This window comes from Bombyx mandarina, chromosome 15 (assembly GCF_030267445.1).
Source record: "Bombyx mandarina strain Sakado chromosome 15, ASM3026744v2".
In the NCBI taxonomy this organism is placed as follows: domain Eukaryota; kingdom Metazoa; phylum Arthropoda; class Insecta; order Lepidoptera; family Bombycidae; genus Bombyx; species Bombyx mandarina.
Genome location: NC_143221.1, coordinates 1 through 16,248, shown reverse-complemented (window position 1 = coordinate 16,248; position 16,248 = coordinate 1). Strand labels below are relative to the sequence as shown.

At 43.3% G+C, this 16,248-nt stretch overlaps 2 protein-coding genes across 2 annotated transcripts; both read right to left on the bottom strand.

Annotated features, from left to right (window-relative positions):
- Positions 1-1,773: 1,773 nt before the first annotated feature.
- LOC149501389 (uncharacterized) lies at positions 1,774-3,988 on the bottom strand. The gene is made up of 2 exons (XM_089732782.1): positions 3,854-3,988; positions 1,774-3,338 (listed from the first exon to the last, which is right to left on the bottom strand). The coding sequence occupies exon 2, from the start codon at positions 3,202-3,204 to the stop codon at positions 1,774-1,776; it is 1,431 nt and encodes a 476-aa protein (XP_089588908.1). The 5' UTR covers positions 3,205-3,338; positions 3,854-3,988.
- A 7,863-nt stretch (positions 3,989-11,851) lies between these two features.
- LOC149501388 (uncharacterized) lies at positions 11,852-14,082 on the bottom strand. Its single transcript, XM_089732975.1, has one exon. The coding sequence runs from the start codon at positions 14,065-14,067 to the stop codon at positions 12,541-12,543; it is 1,527 nt and encodes a 508-aa protein (XP_089589101.1). The 5' UTR covers positions 14,068-14,082; the 3' UTR covers positions 11,852-12,540.
- Between the last annotated feature and the right edge of the window lie 2,166 nt (positions 14,083-16,248).

The window sequence follows — 16,248 nt, the reverse complement described above, 5'->3', positions numbered from 1 at the left end:
ATGTGTTGCATTAGATTATAGAGGGAGTCCTCGGTGCTTCTCTGGGGCATGAATCCGTACTGGCGAGTACTCATTTTAGGCAGTAGGTGAAATTTGAGGCGTGACACCAACATTTTTTCATATATTTTGCCTAGTATTGGCAGTAGACCAATTGGTCTATATGCTTTGGGGGTGGTATAGTCAGTCCTTCCCGGCTTTTTCAACACCACGACCGTAGCCTTCTTCCAAAGCTCTGGAAAGTGATGGTATTCCAGACACTTGTTCAAAAATATTAAAAATGCATCACTGTGGTTTCTAATGACGTGTTGGCAAATATCTGCAGTAAAGCCATCCGCTCCCGGGGCTTTTTTCGGGTTAAAGGATTCGCTGGCCTGTTGTAGCTCCGCCATCGTGAATGGTGGGTCGCAGGGCTCAACTTGCTTGCCATCATTCACTTTTTCGGCTTCGGCTCGCGTTTGACGGTGGTCACTATTTTCGGCGTCAGTGAGATCGTCTGGATAGAAGGTCTCTGCCAGAAACTTGACAGAGCCCTTCTCATCCAGAACCTCCCCTTCCTTTACCAGCGGCTGATCCTCCTCCCTATGCGTTGTCCTTCCGATCACCCTGTAAATACCCTCCCACACACCCTCCCTGTCCTGCTTACAGCAAAACTCCTTCCAACTTTCCGTCTGAGCTTTTGCTGCTTCTAATTCATACTTTTCTTTTTGTTTCAGGTACTCCTCGATGACCTTTGACCTCCGGATTGGGGCAGCGTTCCTGATTCTGCGTTTTTTAGTGGCAACGTTCCTCTTCAGATCTGCGAGTTCCTCGGACCACCACGGCAGGGTAAGTGTTTCATTTGATTTTTTGATTGGCATCGACTCTACGCAAGCGTCCGTAATTGATTTCGTAAGACCTAGTGTGGTGTTGTTAAGTTGTTCAGCACTTCGTACATTCGTGAGTTCAGCGGTGGTAAATTTATTTTCTACTAATTTTTGATTTAGTTTCTCACGAAAACTCGTCCAATTGGCTTTCTTTGTGTTGAACAACCTAGTGGTCCTACTTATTTTTGTGCCCTTAGATTTTTGCAGCCGAATACTAAATACTATGCCGTTGTGGTCAGCGCTCGTCAGGCCCTCGTCAACTCTCCAGTCTTCCACTACGCCAATTAAGTCCGCAGAACAAGCTGTTACGTCCACAAAACTTTGGTATCGCTTACCCCCTCGGATGGTATCAAAAGTCGGAGTTTCCCCTCTGTTTTGTATGTGTAGCCCCAGCTCATTGAGAGCACCCAGCATCTCCTCACCTCGGTGGTCGTTTAATGGACTCCCCCACCATGAGCTTTTAGCGTTGGCGTCACCTCCAATAATCCACTTTTTAGACCCGATTTCTTTGTCGATTCGCACTAGATATTCTAAGTCAGGAGTGATGGGCTGACCACCCTCTGAGTTCTCAAAGTAAAAAGAGACTAGCGTGATCTCCCAAGCACCGGTACGGAGTCCCACCACCACGATATTGTTTGTGGTGAGCTTCGGGTATTGGACTACGTTTAGGTCAGGGTTAAAAACAGCTATCGCAGCTTTAACTGTTCCGTCTCTTGGGCCAGCGCTTTGGAAGATTCTTGCGCCCCTGTAACTTTTCATCACCCTGGACGCCCCAACATAGGGTTCCTGAATTAGGGCTACCGATATACCGCGATTTTTCGCTTCGATCAGCAACTCGTTGGTCGCTAACTTCATGCGTTGGAGGTTTGCCTGTACTATTTTGTAGCGAGTAAGTTCATTCTGGGTGCCCTCAGCAATAGGCTATCGTTGAACGGGCCAGTTCGTCCCATTTTCGACGTATTGGGCAATCGTGGCTGAATGCGTTGTGCGCCGCATAGTCCATTTTTGCCCTGACGCAGTTCTTGCAAATCGGAGGTACGTCCGCTAGATATTCGGTACATTCCGACTTCAGGTGAGGCCCCCCACAGTGGCTGCAAAGATCCGCCGGCTCCTTGCAGAACCGCTTCCCATGCCCATAGCCCAGGCACCGCGTGCACTGGACCAATGGTGTTTGGTCTTCGGCCTTAACCCGCTGGAGATCGATGTGTACTTTCCCAGCCTCCACCACCCTCTGCCAAACAGTCGGGGAAACACCGATTACTACATGGGTGGTATGGGGATTCTTGGTTTTCTTCCTATATTTTATAGAAATTCTGCTCCCCTCCTCATCGAGGCCGCGGAAAACAGCCCGGTTCTGATTTCTCAGGGCTTTATAGATGTCGTCGTCAGTATTGACCTGCAAGACGTCCCTGAGGATCAAGAGCGGATCCCTGTTCCCCACCTCCCCGATGGTGAGATCAGCAGCTTCCTTTTCAAGCCGATCCTTTACTTTGCTTCTCTCCTCCTTCGTCCCAAAACCCATGATCACCTTCCTATCTCTTCCTTTCCTAACTCTCTCCACCTTTATCCAACCTTCTTTGGCATCCATTGCATGTCGAACTTTCTCGAGTACCTCCTCTCCCGAATCTGTTTCCACTTTCGAGGAGATCACCATAGAGTGCAGCGTGGTTCGCCCGCGTGACGACTTCTCTCCCTGAGTCGCCGTCATACTAGCGTAGGTAGCCGTTCGCTCTAGTGATACCCTCTGCATTTCCATGGTTCCTTTCAACTCTTCCATTATCTTGTTCGTCTCTAGCAGCAGTTTGGTGTTTTCTTCAATGCATGCCACCCAGTTTTGGTCCATACTGGCCGTAGATGTAGCATCGGCAACTATGCTGTTTGGCTCTGCTGCTCTTGGTGTTTCTTTTGCTCCGGCGGGTTTCCTTGTTTTAAGTGCAAGCTCGGATTCTTTTACTAATTGGTAAAGGCGTTCCAAAGACTCTACCACGACGGTTTTTATTTCAGTTTTCATATTTCGGGACGCGTTGAGCTGTATCTTGGCTCTGCTAATGCAGGCCTTTGCTTCTGCTGTCCGGTCTCTGAAACTTTTCTTCGGCGGACTTTTTGCCTCGGAGGATGGTCTTCCCGTCGTGGGCGTGACTCTGGTACCCTGCGCCTGTGTCATCTGCTGTCCCGGGCTTGCGGTGCGCGCCTGCATCATCAAAGTTGGAGTCGGGTCACTGCTTACGCCAGCCTCCCACTCGTGAATGCTGCGCCTCACAGACGAACCTGGCTGTTCTTCGCGTTCAGACTTGCCCTCACTGTCGCTTGATTTTTTAATTGGCGTTCTGATGCCGAACATTTTACGGCGCAGGCAAGAGTGTCGGAGGGAATTTGAGGACAAGTTTGTCTTTGGAGATCCCTGTATAGGGGGGATCAGTCACTTATAATATGTTAAATTAAATATAATCTCTCCAGTAACAATTACTGGTAGGTCTAAAGTAAAGTCAAAAGATAAAATCCAAATAAGCAGTATTATCACTGTAGAAAACAAACACTGCACTATTCTGAGACTCTGGATGGAGTCTTGTCAAAAAGTTAAAATGTTTGTTAAGCTACTCCCTTTCCTATATAGTTGAAATTTTTACTATAGTGACAAGAGGGCGGGTGGGCGGGCAATTTTTTGACGTTTCGCGCCAGCTAGAGGGTCGTGCGATACCTCAAAAGAAGCGTCTCGCCGAGCTCTAGCCAGTGGTACAGAATTTAAAGATTTTTTGAAGAAAAATCTTTTATTTTTCAGGAAAACAAGAAAAATTTTGACGTTTTATACAAGAAAATACAAAATTTTGGATTTCCGGAAGCGCGGAACGCACTCCAGAAAGTAGGGCGGATCGGTAAGTATTAAATTGGTAAGTTGGATTTACAAAAGCAACAAAGTAACTATGAAAAATAATAAATTTTTAAATATTTTCAGGTCGAAAAGGTGGGGGTGTCAAAAATTGACGTCACACCACTGCGATTCCTAGTTTGAAGGGTCGGTGCGTGCTTACAAGCCAGTTGCACTTTAAAATCGCAAAAAACCGCTTCAAAATAAGCCTCTTGTAAGAAAAGTTATGGAGGGGTTAGGTTAGGTTAGGTTAGGTTAGGTTAGGTTAGGTTAGGTTAGGTTAGGTTAGGTTAGGTTAGGTTAGGTTAGGTTAGGTTAGGTTAGGTTAGGTTAGGTTAGGTTAGGTTAGGTTAGGTTAGGTTAGGTTAGGTTAGGTTAGGTTAGGTTAGGTTAGGTTAGGTTAGGTTAGGTTAGGTTAGGTTAGGTTAGGTTAGGTTAGGTTAGGTTAGGTTAGGTTTTTTTTTTTTTTTTTTTTTTTTTTTTTTTTTTTTTTTTTTTTTTTTTTTTTTTTTTTTTTTTTTTTTTTTTTTTTTTTTTTCCTCTGTCTACCTCCAACATGATCGGAGCCTGTTCTAACAAGTTCTCTTTCATTCCAGTTCTCGCAAGTTTTCTTCTCGTACTTTCATGCTACATACCATCTTTCTCTCGTTCATCACCATTCGCTACTTTTCTGGGTGGGATTCCCAACTACGTTATACTACTACGCTACGCTAACTACTTTTCTTCATTTTCTTTATTTATATTCTTAGGGATTTATGTACAGGTTGGTATTGAATAAGAAACTCAACAACACAAACAACGGCACAGGGGTCAGTTTTGTTTCTCTTTTGTCTTATACTTATTTATCTTATAACTATTTTTACATTTCCTTAACTATACTATTTGCTTACTTTATATTTTTATGTTTATCTTAATATATAACTTATATTATGTAAACATAATTTACTTATACTAATTTATTTCTATTTGTCACTTTTTCTACAATTTTTGTACAGTATTTCATAAATAATTCTCTATTATTCCCCGCAATTAGCTCTTGAATCATATCCACTGTCAGGTTGTGCTGCACTCTTTGCTCAAATTCAAACCTCTCCACTGCGTGGATCGGACACACCAAGAGCAAGTGCTGTACTGTCTCTGCTTGTGCTGGGTCGCAGATGCACGATGGACTCTCCTTGCACTTAAAGCGACTAAGGTATTCGGAAAATCCACCGTGCCCCGTCATGATTTGTGTAGTCAGGTAAGTCGGTACAAGTTTTCGTACAATTTTATAGGCCGCCTTCGCGTCTGGGAAGAAAAGTTTGGTAATTGACGCTGTGTCTCCTGATTTGTACCTGCGGTTCCATTCATCAAGCGTGGCCGTACGAATACCACGCTTGATGTATGCAATCGGGCATCGGTCGTAATCCGGTTTGCGTTTGGTATCTACAGCCGCCCCTTTGGCGAGCTCATCTGCTCTTTCATTGCCTTCCAACCCTACGTGTGCCCTGATCCAGTGCAAGCGTATGGTTTTTCCCTCACGAGATATGTGTTTAATGTTTTCTCTGGCTTGCACTGCCAGGGGATGGAGGCAACTATAGTTTTGTATAGTTTGGAGAGCTGCCATGGAGTCGCTGTAGACACCAAACGTTCTGGCTCTGATAGTCTTGGCCTCTTTAGTTGCTACGCACAGCGCCAGGAGCTCCGCTTGGTAAACTGTGCAGAAACTGGGCAGTGCGAGTTTGCGAGTTTTTATTTCAGCCTCGCTGTTCCAGACTGTGAGTGCAGCCCCAACTCCGCCGTTGATTTTACTGCCATCTGTGAAGATTCGAATGTCGAATGCACTATGCATTTCGACATCGTCTTGGTTAACCAAGCGGGTGACCCCTATTCCAGTACACTCTGCAGGATGTGGCATCTCGGTCGCTGACGTCATCTTCTCCACCTCACGGCCACGTAGTTCCGGAACTGGTGAGCCCTTCCTGGCTTCGTACAATGCAGCTACCTCTCGCACTCTGAGATCGAGGGGGAGCGTACCCGCCAAGATGAGCGCTGAGTGGAGGGAGACTGTGCGATATGCTCTGCAGATCTTCTGCGCTATTCCTCTCTGCACAACTCCCAGCTGTTTCTGGGTACCCAGCTTGTTTGCCGCGGGTGCCCATACGCTGGCCGCATATAGGATAACAGGCTCTATGACGGCTGTATAAATTGTACGTATCACATCTGGGTGGAGCCCCCAGCTGGCCCTGGCGGCCCTGGATAGCTTTTTATAAATATTTATGGCCTTGCGGCAGACATTCGAGACGTGGCTGTTGAAAGTCAGCTTATCGTCAACGGTGACACCCAGTATTTTTATTTCTTTAGCCATTTCGATGCTGACTCCCCCCATGCTCAGTCTTGGGGTGTCGTACTTAAGCTTCCTTGTTATGGTAATGGCGTTGGTCTTGTGTGCCGCGAATTTAAGCTTGTTTCTGAAGCCCCACTCCTGAGCATGCCCAAGTGCAGCATTAGCTTTCATTTCTATCTCTAATGCAGTGTCTCCATCGACCACAAGCACGACATCATCCGCGAATGCTTGGCAGTAATCCCCTCTCCGTTCGAAGCTGCTTAACAGTGGATCTATCAGCAGGTTCCACAGAATGGGTCCCGCCACGGATCCCTGTACGCAGCCTTTACTGGTTTTCAGACTGTGTGTTTCTCCAGCATATCTCACGGAGACCTGCCTGTCCTTTAGGTAACTGGCCATTACCCGCCTTAAGCCGATCGGGCACTGTACTTCCGCCAGACGCACCCGAATTGCAGGCCACCAGGCGTTGTCGAAGGCTCCCTCTATATCGAGCGATATCAACGTTACAATTTTCTTTCTATCAATTTTGTTACGGATATGTTGGATGAGTGTATAGAGGGAGTCTTCGGTACCCCGTTGCGGCATGAACCCGTATTGGCACGCACTAATTCTCGGTATCAGGTGATGTTTCAGCCGAGCAACCAGCATCTTTTCGTAGATTTTTCCAAGGATCGGGAGTAGTCCGATTGGCCTGTATGACTTGGGGTTGGTGTAATTGTCCTTCCCGGGCTTCCTTAGCACTATGACTGTGGCCTTTTTCCATATTTTCGGGAAGTAGTTCTGTTCCAGGCATTTATTAAGTAGGTTGAGGAATACCTCTGGGCTGCTTTTGATAGCCTGACAACAGATATCTGCCGTAAGGCCGTCTGCCCCTGGTGCCTTCTTGGAGTTGAAGGATTCACTTGCCCGTTCTATTTCTTCCATTGTGAATGCTGGTTCGCAGAGATCATTTTGTTCGCCATCATCCACTCTGGAAGCTTTTTGCCGGATACTGCTATGATGTTCGTCGTCGCTACTAACAGAGTCCTCTGGATAAAAAGTCTCTGCCAGCAACTCGACGGACTCTTGTGCGGTCAGTGTTTTCCCATCCTTTTGCAAGAGCGAATCCTCAACTCTTTTTGTCACTCTCCCTATTACCCTGTAGATCCCTTCCCATATTCCTTCCTTGTCTTGTTTCTTACAGAATTCTTTCCAGCTTTCAGTTTGTGCTTTGGCTGCTCTGATCTCATATTCTTCTTTTGTTTGCAGGTACTCTTCAACTACCCTCGTTCGCCGTACGCGAGCTGCACATCGAATCCTGCGTTTCTTGGTGGCAACGTTTCGCTTCATCTCTTCGAGCTCTTTGGACCACCACGGTAAGGTAAAATACTCTTTCTTTATCTTTTTTGCTATGGTCAAGTTGCATATTTCTGTTATTACTTCTGTTATTTTGTTTACTATATATTCAATTTGGTCTATTGTATGTATTGATTCTATTTCTGTTCCTGTTATTTGGTTGTTTTGCAAGGATTGTCTGAGTTTCTCACAAAACTCAGGCCAATTTGCTTTTTTTGTGTTAAATAATCTAGTCGTCCTTTCAATTCTAATTCCTTTTGATTTTTCTAAATAGATATTGAAGAGTATCCCATTGTGGTCGGAGCTCGTGAGGCCCTCTTCGATTTTCCAGTCGTCCACCAAGTGCAGAACTTCGATTGTGCATGCAGTGATGTCTACGTAGCTGCTGTAACGTTTGCCACCTCTTACTGTGTCGAACGTCGGGATTTTCCCTGTGTTCAGCACGGCGAAATTCATTTCGGTAAGGGCACTCTGCAGGGCCTCCCCCTTGTGGTCAGTGACCGGACTTCCCCACCACGTGCTCTTGGCGTTTGTATCGCCTCCGATTATCCAGCCGCCAGGACCTATCTCTTCTCTTATTCTGGAAAGCTGTGCCATATAGGGCTCTATTGGTTGGTCAGGTTCAAAATAAAAGGAAATAGCTGTGATCTTCCATGCACTGGTGTTGATCCCCACTACCACGATGTTGTTGGTAGTGAGTTCTGGGTATTGTGTGACGTTTAATTCGTTGTCGAATACGACTATTGCCGATTTCACCACACCCTCTGCTTCACCTGTCCCTTGGAAGATCCGCATCCCTGCATGACCTTTCATTACCCTGTCTCCACCTATATAGGGCTCCTGCAGTAGAGCTATATCAATTTTACGCTTCACTGCTTCCATGAACAGCTCGTTTGTGGCCAATCTTTTTCTCTGCAAATTTGCTTGCACCACTTGATAGAATGTCCGCTGATTTTGGGGGCCTTTAGCACTGATGGTAGGCTATGGTCGATCTTGCTATTTTGTCCCACCTCTGTCGTGTCGGGCACGCATGGTCAAACGCGTTATGTTCGGTGTCTTCTAGGTTTGCCTTTGTGCAGTTATAGCACTTGGGCGGCACGGCCTTTGAAAGCCACTCCACACACTCGGCTCTTAGGTGAGGACCTCCGCAGTGGCTGCAGAGGTCGGCAAGCTCAGCACAAAAGCGCCTGCCGTGCCCAAAACCCAGGCAGCGGGTGCACTGTACGAGCGGGGATTGGTCCCCTATCCTGATACGCTGCAGGTCAATATGTACGTACCCTCTGCTCATCGCTCTTTGATAGATGGTCGGCGAGACACTAATTATGATATGACCAGTATGAGGGTTTCTTGATTTTTTCTTGTATTTTATTTCCATACGGTCTTCCCTTTCGTCGAGACCCTGAAAAACATCCTTATTCTGGTTCCTCATTGCCTTGTGTATGTCCTCGTCTGTATTTATATTTAATACATTTTTGAGGATGAGGAGTGGATCTTTATTTTTCACCGTCTCGACATTTAGGTTTACTCCGTCTCTCACCAGCTTGTTTTTTAGTTTTTCTCTGTCTTCTTTCGTACCCAACCCTATTATTATTTTCCTGTCTTTAGCCTTCCTTATTTTTTCCACCCGAATCCATCCTTCCTTAGCGTCTATCGCATTCCTAACCCTACTGAGAACTTCCTCGCCAGTTTCTTTGTCGTCACTGAAGGTGACCACCACTGAGTGCAGCGTGCTTCGCGCAGGGCCTTGCTTTACGCTCATTTCTACGGTTGGCGTCGCGGTCACGCTGGCATAGGTCAGTGTTGACATCTTCTCCAGGGTCTCCTTCTGTTTTTCCAACGTTTCCCTAAGCTCTACCATTTTTTTAGTATTCTCCAGCAACAGGTTTGTATGTTCCTCGATTTTAGTCGCCAGTTCATTCGTGTCTGGGCTTAGTGTAAATGTTGTGTCTGAGGTAGACAGTTCCCGCATCACCTCTCGGCTTCCGCTGTTCCTTTCTTTCGATTTTTCTTTTTTGAGTTCGATCTCTGCCTCTTTAACCAGCTGGTATATTCGGTCCAGTGCTCCAGCCACTTCGCTCTTAATATCTGTTTTTAAATTTCGGGAGTTGTTCAGATTCATTTTGCCTTTGACGAGGCAGGCCTTCGCTTCCGCTGTTCTGCTTGCGTAATTTGATGCTTTTGGGCTCAGTACCTTCCGCAGCGCTGGCTGCTTAGTGTTCTGTGCCGATTTAGATTCTGCTGGTCCTGCCTGCGTCGTTTTGCCCTCTGAGATGCTAGAAGAGTCTCGCTTGGTCCCTTCCCATTCCGATATGCTCTTGCGAACATTGGTTTCAGCGGCTTTTGAAGTGCCAGGTGACTGCACGTGACCTACGTTACCTTTGGCTGGGGTCCTAATGGCATGCATTTTTCGTGTCAAAAGTGTTATAGCAAAAATTGTAGAAAAATAACAATTTGTCTAATAGGTTTAAAGCGCAAGCCCGAAAAGTTTACCGGGATTTATAATTATTGATCAGGTAATAATGGCAATTTTACAATTAAAAGTTTGTAAAAGTTTTACAATGTTTCGCCTAGATTGCCTATAGTAAATATAACATAATATTGAAAGTCATCGACTTTGTCGTTTTGTTGAGCTTATTTTGTATATATAATAATAGTTTGAGTCACAGACTCAGTCGATACTTAACTCTAAGTTTTGTGCTTTGCACGGTCTCTATTTTATTTACAGGGTTTTTTGCTCTACATAGAGTCGTAAGGTTTTATGTTTTCTGCACAAGTACATGAGATATACTTTGTAAGGGTCAAGTCTAAGTCAAAAATTTGGTATAGAGCACGGTTTTGGAGTTTGTTTTACCGCTTACGTAGAGCCGCTCTATCATATATTGGCAAGTAGCCCTCCTTGAGCTCTTTACAATGAGCCCAAACTCGGCCCAACTCCGCCCACGAACACCGGAGCTACGGCTGTTCAAAAATTTTTTGGTGTCAATAGAGAATTTTTGGAGAAAATTTTTTTTTTGAGTTAAAACGTTGGTCAGGGTTGTGTCAAGCACCCGGTCGAAAACCCCGCCGCTTTAAGCCCACTGGTTGCAAAGATATCTAAATTTAAAAAATTTCAATATGGCGTCCAATATGGCCGCTGAAGTCATGAATTTTTGATTTGTGATCCGAAACTAGTCGAGTTTGGGCTCGTTTTGTAGGGGCTTCTCTCAGGGTCACGAATATTTATATAACAATAAAAACCAACTGACCTCCGATTTAATATTTCTAAAAGTAATAAATTTTTTCCTTAAAGTGGTTATAAAAGTACAATTTCGGTCCAATAATTTCAAATTAGGCGTCAAAGTTATGCTAAAATTTTTAACTCTACAATAATACTTAAATTAATATGTTCTAGATTTTTTATAATTATTTTTTAAATGCAGTTGAAAATTTGTAAAATTTTGAAAAATTATTTTCTCCGGAATTTTCTGATATAAATTTCTGATTTTTTCAACAATGTTGCAGGTATATGTAAGCTTTAATATGACTAAGAAAAAACTATATGTTATAGATCGTTCTAAAAAGATAGAAAATTTCGAATATTTCCGAACTTTCAAAATTCAATAACTTAAAAACGGCTTAACTTTTTTCAGGTCTTGGAACGGTTCTGGGCTTCCCTCGTCTGCCTCCACCAGTAAGTATTTTCAAATTTTCCAAAATGGCCGCCGATCACTGACCACGTGCCACGTGGTTTTTGTTTTTTTCGGTGATTTCTCAGCCGTCTCTGGCCGAAAAATTCCAAATTTGGTATTGGATTGTAGGGTTCAACAAGCCCGTCAGGATAGCAGTAGAAAAACTGTAGGTCACAGCGATAAAACGCGCGGCGCACGCGGTCAAAGTTTCGGAATTCTGCAATTTCCGAGTTTTTCCACGGAAAATCGTCCAAATTTCACTGCGATCCAAAATAAACTTTCACCAACAGGTTCGCCGCACTTTTCCACAAATTTTGGTGTATCACACTGCAATTTTGGTACACTTTTCACCACTGTTCGGAATTTTTTAATGATTTTTCGAGCGTAAATGACTGCGGAGCAACTTGGGACGCGCGTGTTCGCTGCGGAGGGCCACGGCTGACTGGTTAGGTTAGGTTAGGTTAGGTTAGGTTAGGTTAGGTTAGGTTAGGTTAGGTTAGGTTAGGTTAGGTTAGGTTAGGTTAGGTTAGGTTAGGTTAGGTTAGGTTTTTTTTTTTTTTTTTTTTTTTTTTTTTTTTTTTTTTTTTTTTTTTTTTTCTGCTTTTCCCCGATCATGAGAACACCGGGTCCTTATTTATCTATATACTCATTCATTCAAGTTCTCGCATGTATTCCTCTCGCACTTTCAAGCCGCATACATAATCTTTCTTATATCCTTCCACATTCATTCTTTACCGGGTGGGACTCCCGCTTCTCTATGCTACGATATTTTTATTCTTTTATTATAGGAAAATAAAGTTTGTACAGTTTTATTTTTGTTTCTAGTTTGTCTACAGTAGTATTTTTACTTTACGTAATATATTGGTTTTCCTTACAAGTACTGCGTACTTGTTCTTATTTTAATTACAATTTTCTTTACTTATTTAACTATTATACTTATCTTTTATTACACTTATTATATTTCTAACATTCTAACATTACTTTTTTCTTAGTTCTTAGCTTATATCTATAAAACTTACATTACTATATACTCTTAATTACCATCTAATTGCTACATTCTTCCGTTCGGTATTAGTTAATTATATTCCTAACTTCATTATTCTTACAACAGGAAATACTTAGGTTTATTTCGTTATTATGTTTGCTATTATTATGCCTTTAGCAGGTTTGGTGAGATTTCTGTGGTGTTGTGACGTTTGTGCTTTCTTTCTATATTTTTTAAAAACTCATTTGCCTAGGCAATAACATATATATACTAAATTTATATATATTTATTGACTATTTTCTTTAGACAATTTTCATTTTATTTCGCATTTTTTGTTCCTGTAAGTGTTCTTGTGCTGATATCATCGTGTATATTCAATATACATTCTGAATATCATTTGTGTTCGTGTTGTTGTGTATTTCATATTTGTGTGTGTTGTGTTTTTGTTTCTGTGTGCTTTGTGTCTGTGTGTACGTGTTGTGTAATGTCCTGCATGGTCATGCATATGTGGTATTTGCGCGAGCCAAGTAGTCCCACTTTTTTCGTACCGGGCATTCGGCGCTAAAAGCGTTGTGGTCAGCCTTCCGCAACCCAGAGTGTGAGCAGTTGCAGCACCGCGGTTCGGTCCCTGCGATAAAGTCTGCGCATTTTTCGCGCAGATGCGGTCCTCCACAGTGACTGCATCTGTCCACACTCTCGGTGCAAAATTTACGACCATGTCCAAATGCGAGGCACCTCGTGCATTGGATGAGCGGAGACTGGTCCTCGACTCTGACCCTTTGAAGGTCCAGATAGAGGGCTCCAGCTTCCGTCATCCTCTGCCATACTTTCGGCTTCACCTGGAGAACGATGTGCGCTGTTTTTGGATTCCTTGTACGTTTTTTAAATTTGATAACCATCTCCATGCTCTCTTCAGGTATACCCACAAATATGTCCTTATTTTGTGTGTGGAGCGCCTTAATTATATCGTCATCCTCACTATCCACATACACATCCTTCAGGACGACGAGAGGGCTCTTGTTCTTCATGGGCGCTACTAGCAGCCCATCCCCGCGACTCTCTATTATTTCTTGGACTTTCTTTCGTTCTTCTTCAGTGTCACAGCCCAGTATAATCGTTTGGTTCTTGGCCTTTCGAACCTTATTAATTTTAAGGCCGGTGCCTCTGGCATCGACCGCCCTTTTCACCCTGGCGAGCACCTCGTCCGCAGTCTCCTGACTACCTTCAAGGGTGACCGCCATTGAATGAAGTGCAGGACGGTGGACATGCTTGGCTGCTGCGACGCTGGCGTACGATCTGGGGACTGGGGCTGGATTTGATTGGCATGCCAATCCTTTTGCGACCTCCGTGAGTTCGTTTTTGGCTGCAACGACATCATCGGCAAGACCACCGACCAGATCCTTGACGAGAGCGTGCGTTCGACTCTCGACCGCCTCGGTCGTTTGGTCCATGGCAGCTCTGGTCTCGTCGATCCTGTCGATGATCTTGTCGATCATGTCGGAGCCCCGGCCGTCATTTTCGTCGTTCAGTTGTATTATGTCCTTTTTCAGACTTCTCTCCATCTCGTTCAGTCGCCCAGTCAGTGTCGTTTCTACCTCTCCCAGCCTCCCAAGTATGATATCTTGGACATAAGACGACGAGGTTTCTGCAAGTGTCCTTGTCTTCGGGGCCTCTGCTTCGAGACTTTGGATGCGCCGACTGAGCTCGAAGATTGCTCGTATACCCTTATCTGACTGCACCTCCAGGAACTGTTTGATATCCCTCCTCATCTGGGGGTACTCTTGAACTTTCGAGGGTATGTCCTCAAAAGTCTTCATTATCTCCTGGAGGAGCTGATCACTCGGTAGTGCAGCGTAGTTTTGTTGCTGCTTTTTATAAACGTCCATATTATCCAGTGATCTTCTTTTGGCGTCCGGTCTTTTGATAAACGTCCTTGCAGCACCCTGCGCCACTGTGGTTGTGGTAGCAGGGCTGGGAGTGGTAGGGTTTTTGGCGGCGCCCGAAGTCGTGGGTGTGCGGTACATTTTTATTGTGTGAGTATGAGTACGGTGTATAATGTGTCGGGGAAAGTTGTCTCTTAATATAATATGTTTTGTCAGACCCTGTAAAGGGGGTCTGTGTCAAATATGGAGTAAAATCTTATCTAAGTTATATGTATTTACTTATACAGTTTAAGATAAATTGAGTGAATTATTAATATAACGTCGTTTTGTTATAGTGTAATTTTAATAAATACAATTATGTACTCACAACTGCACTAAAAACTAATATTATTGTATCCTAAAAGGGAAAATGAAAAAGAAAAGATGTAATGTCCCATATTTGTTCGGTCAAAATACGAATGTGATAAAACACGATAAAATCAGAAGCAATGACAAAAACAAGACCAGATGGTGCGACGCGTGACTCACCGCGCGCTTACATGTAAACAAGTATCACGCCACCGGTGCCGCGTCGTTCCATTGGTCGCAAGTCTTATAAATTTTTTGGGGCTTGAAATAAAATTTTATATTTTCTAAAAGTATTGGGTTCCGTTGTAATTATTTTAATTTTAATTTTAATTATTACTTACTTATATTGTTATATGATCATTATGTAATTATATTATTATTATATACTGTATACCGCTTCCGATGTTCGCCAAAGATTTAAATGTGTTACAAATCAGTCAAACTGATAACTTATTCTAGTTATACACACACACTAAAAGTATGTACAATTCCTAAAAAAATTTCTATTTCTACTTAATAACACAGACATAAATAAAATAGGATACAATTAAAATGAAATAAAAATAAAGAATAAAGAATAAAAGAAAATCAAAATATACAGTTCATCCAACGAGCCCCGAGTGGTCACTTGTCATCGTTAGATCGTCTTCCAATTTTAACCTTGTGGCGAACGGCGACTGCGCTACGTCAGCTGCTACGCTGCTACGCCACTACGCTGCTCGGCTACGATGATGTCTACGCCACTTTCCAATTTGTGTGACGTAGCCTACGCCTCCTTCATGACAATCAGGCCACTCGTTGAGACAGATAATGTTTCTTTCTCTATCGCTCTCGTTGCGCTTTCAACACGAATAAAGAAATGTCCGTAACTCACAAACCCCTAGGGATAAAAATCCAGAATTTTGTGGGAATGTTGGAAATGATCTAGGCCACGTCCAACACCAAAAAAAGGGGGGGGTCACAGATCTTAATCTCGACTTATTCGTGTTGAAAGTTGAGTTGTTGCGCACCTTTTAAATTAATTCCTATATCTCCGTCCTGGAATGAGATATTGTTGTGATCTAAACGGCCTTTGAGAGAAGGCTTCTTGGGCTATCTCTGGAGCTAGCCTGCTTTGTCCAATTCCTAGTGGAAGGGGGACCACGTGTCCACGCAGTTTCCACTTTTTAGGGTGCAGCTCTGTCAGTTTGTACCGGAAAAATCCGAAACTCGGGTCGAAGGTGTATGACACTTAGGGCTTTAAAGCTGCACTAGAAAAAATGCACGTCATCGATCGAAATCGGGGAGCGCACGCAACTTTGTGTAGTGAACACACTGTTTTTCGGGTTTTTCTTTAATAACTTTTGACCCAGTGGTCTCCTGGTCACGCGGTTTTCACGACTACGTTCCTCGTCACCTTCCGCTTCTTTAGACACAACTTTCACTAAAATCTGTGCACTTTTCACTATTTTTCTGATTTTTTGAACGCGGATTGGCCTATTATCGTGGCGCTTGGGCTCGCGGTTGCGCTGCGACTGGGTTAGGTTAGGTTAGGTTAGGTTAGGTTAGGTTTTTTTTTTTTTTTTTTTTTTTTTTTTTTTTTTTTTTTTTTTTTTTTTTTTTTTTTTTTTTTTTTTTTTTTTTTTTTAGACATACTTGTCCTCTAACGTAGTCAGAGCCCTTACTTTTCCTTTGTATATATTTTTGCTTTATTTATTGTTTTATTTATGAAATGTTTCCAAATAATCAAATTCATGTGAATATATATTTATCAAATGTTATAAAAAGTGTCTATTTCCAAAAAATTTACTATCCTTAGGGGGGTTCTGGGGTGTTACAAATATATACTAATTATATATTGACATCCCAGTTTTCTCAGGTCTTCTTTTTATTTATTACTTTTTGAGCTATTTTAATCATGTATTGTACAAATTTCTTTTTTAACTCTTTTTCTGTCATCAGTTCTGGCAAGATATCCCTGTTGAGTTCGACACC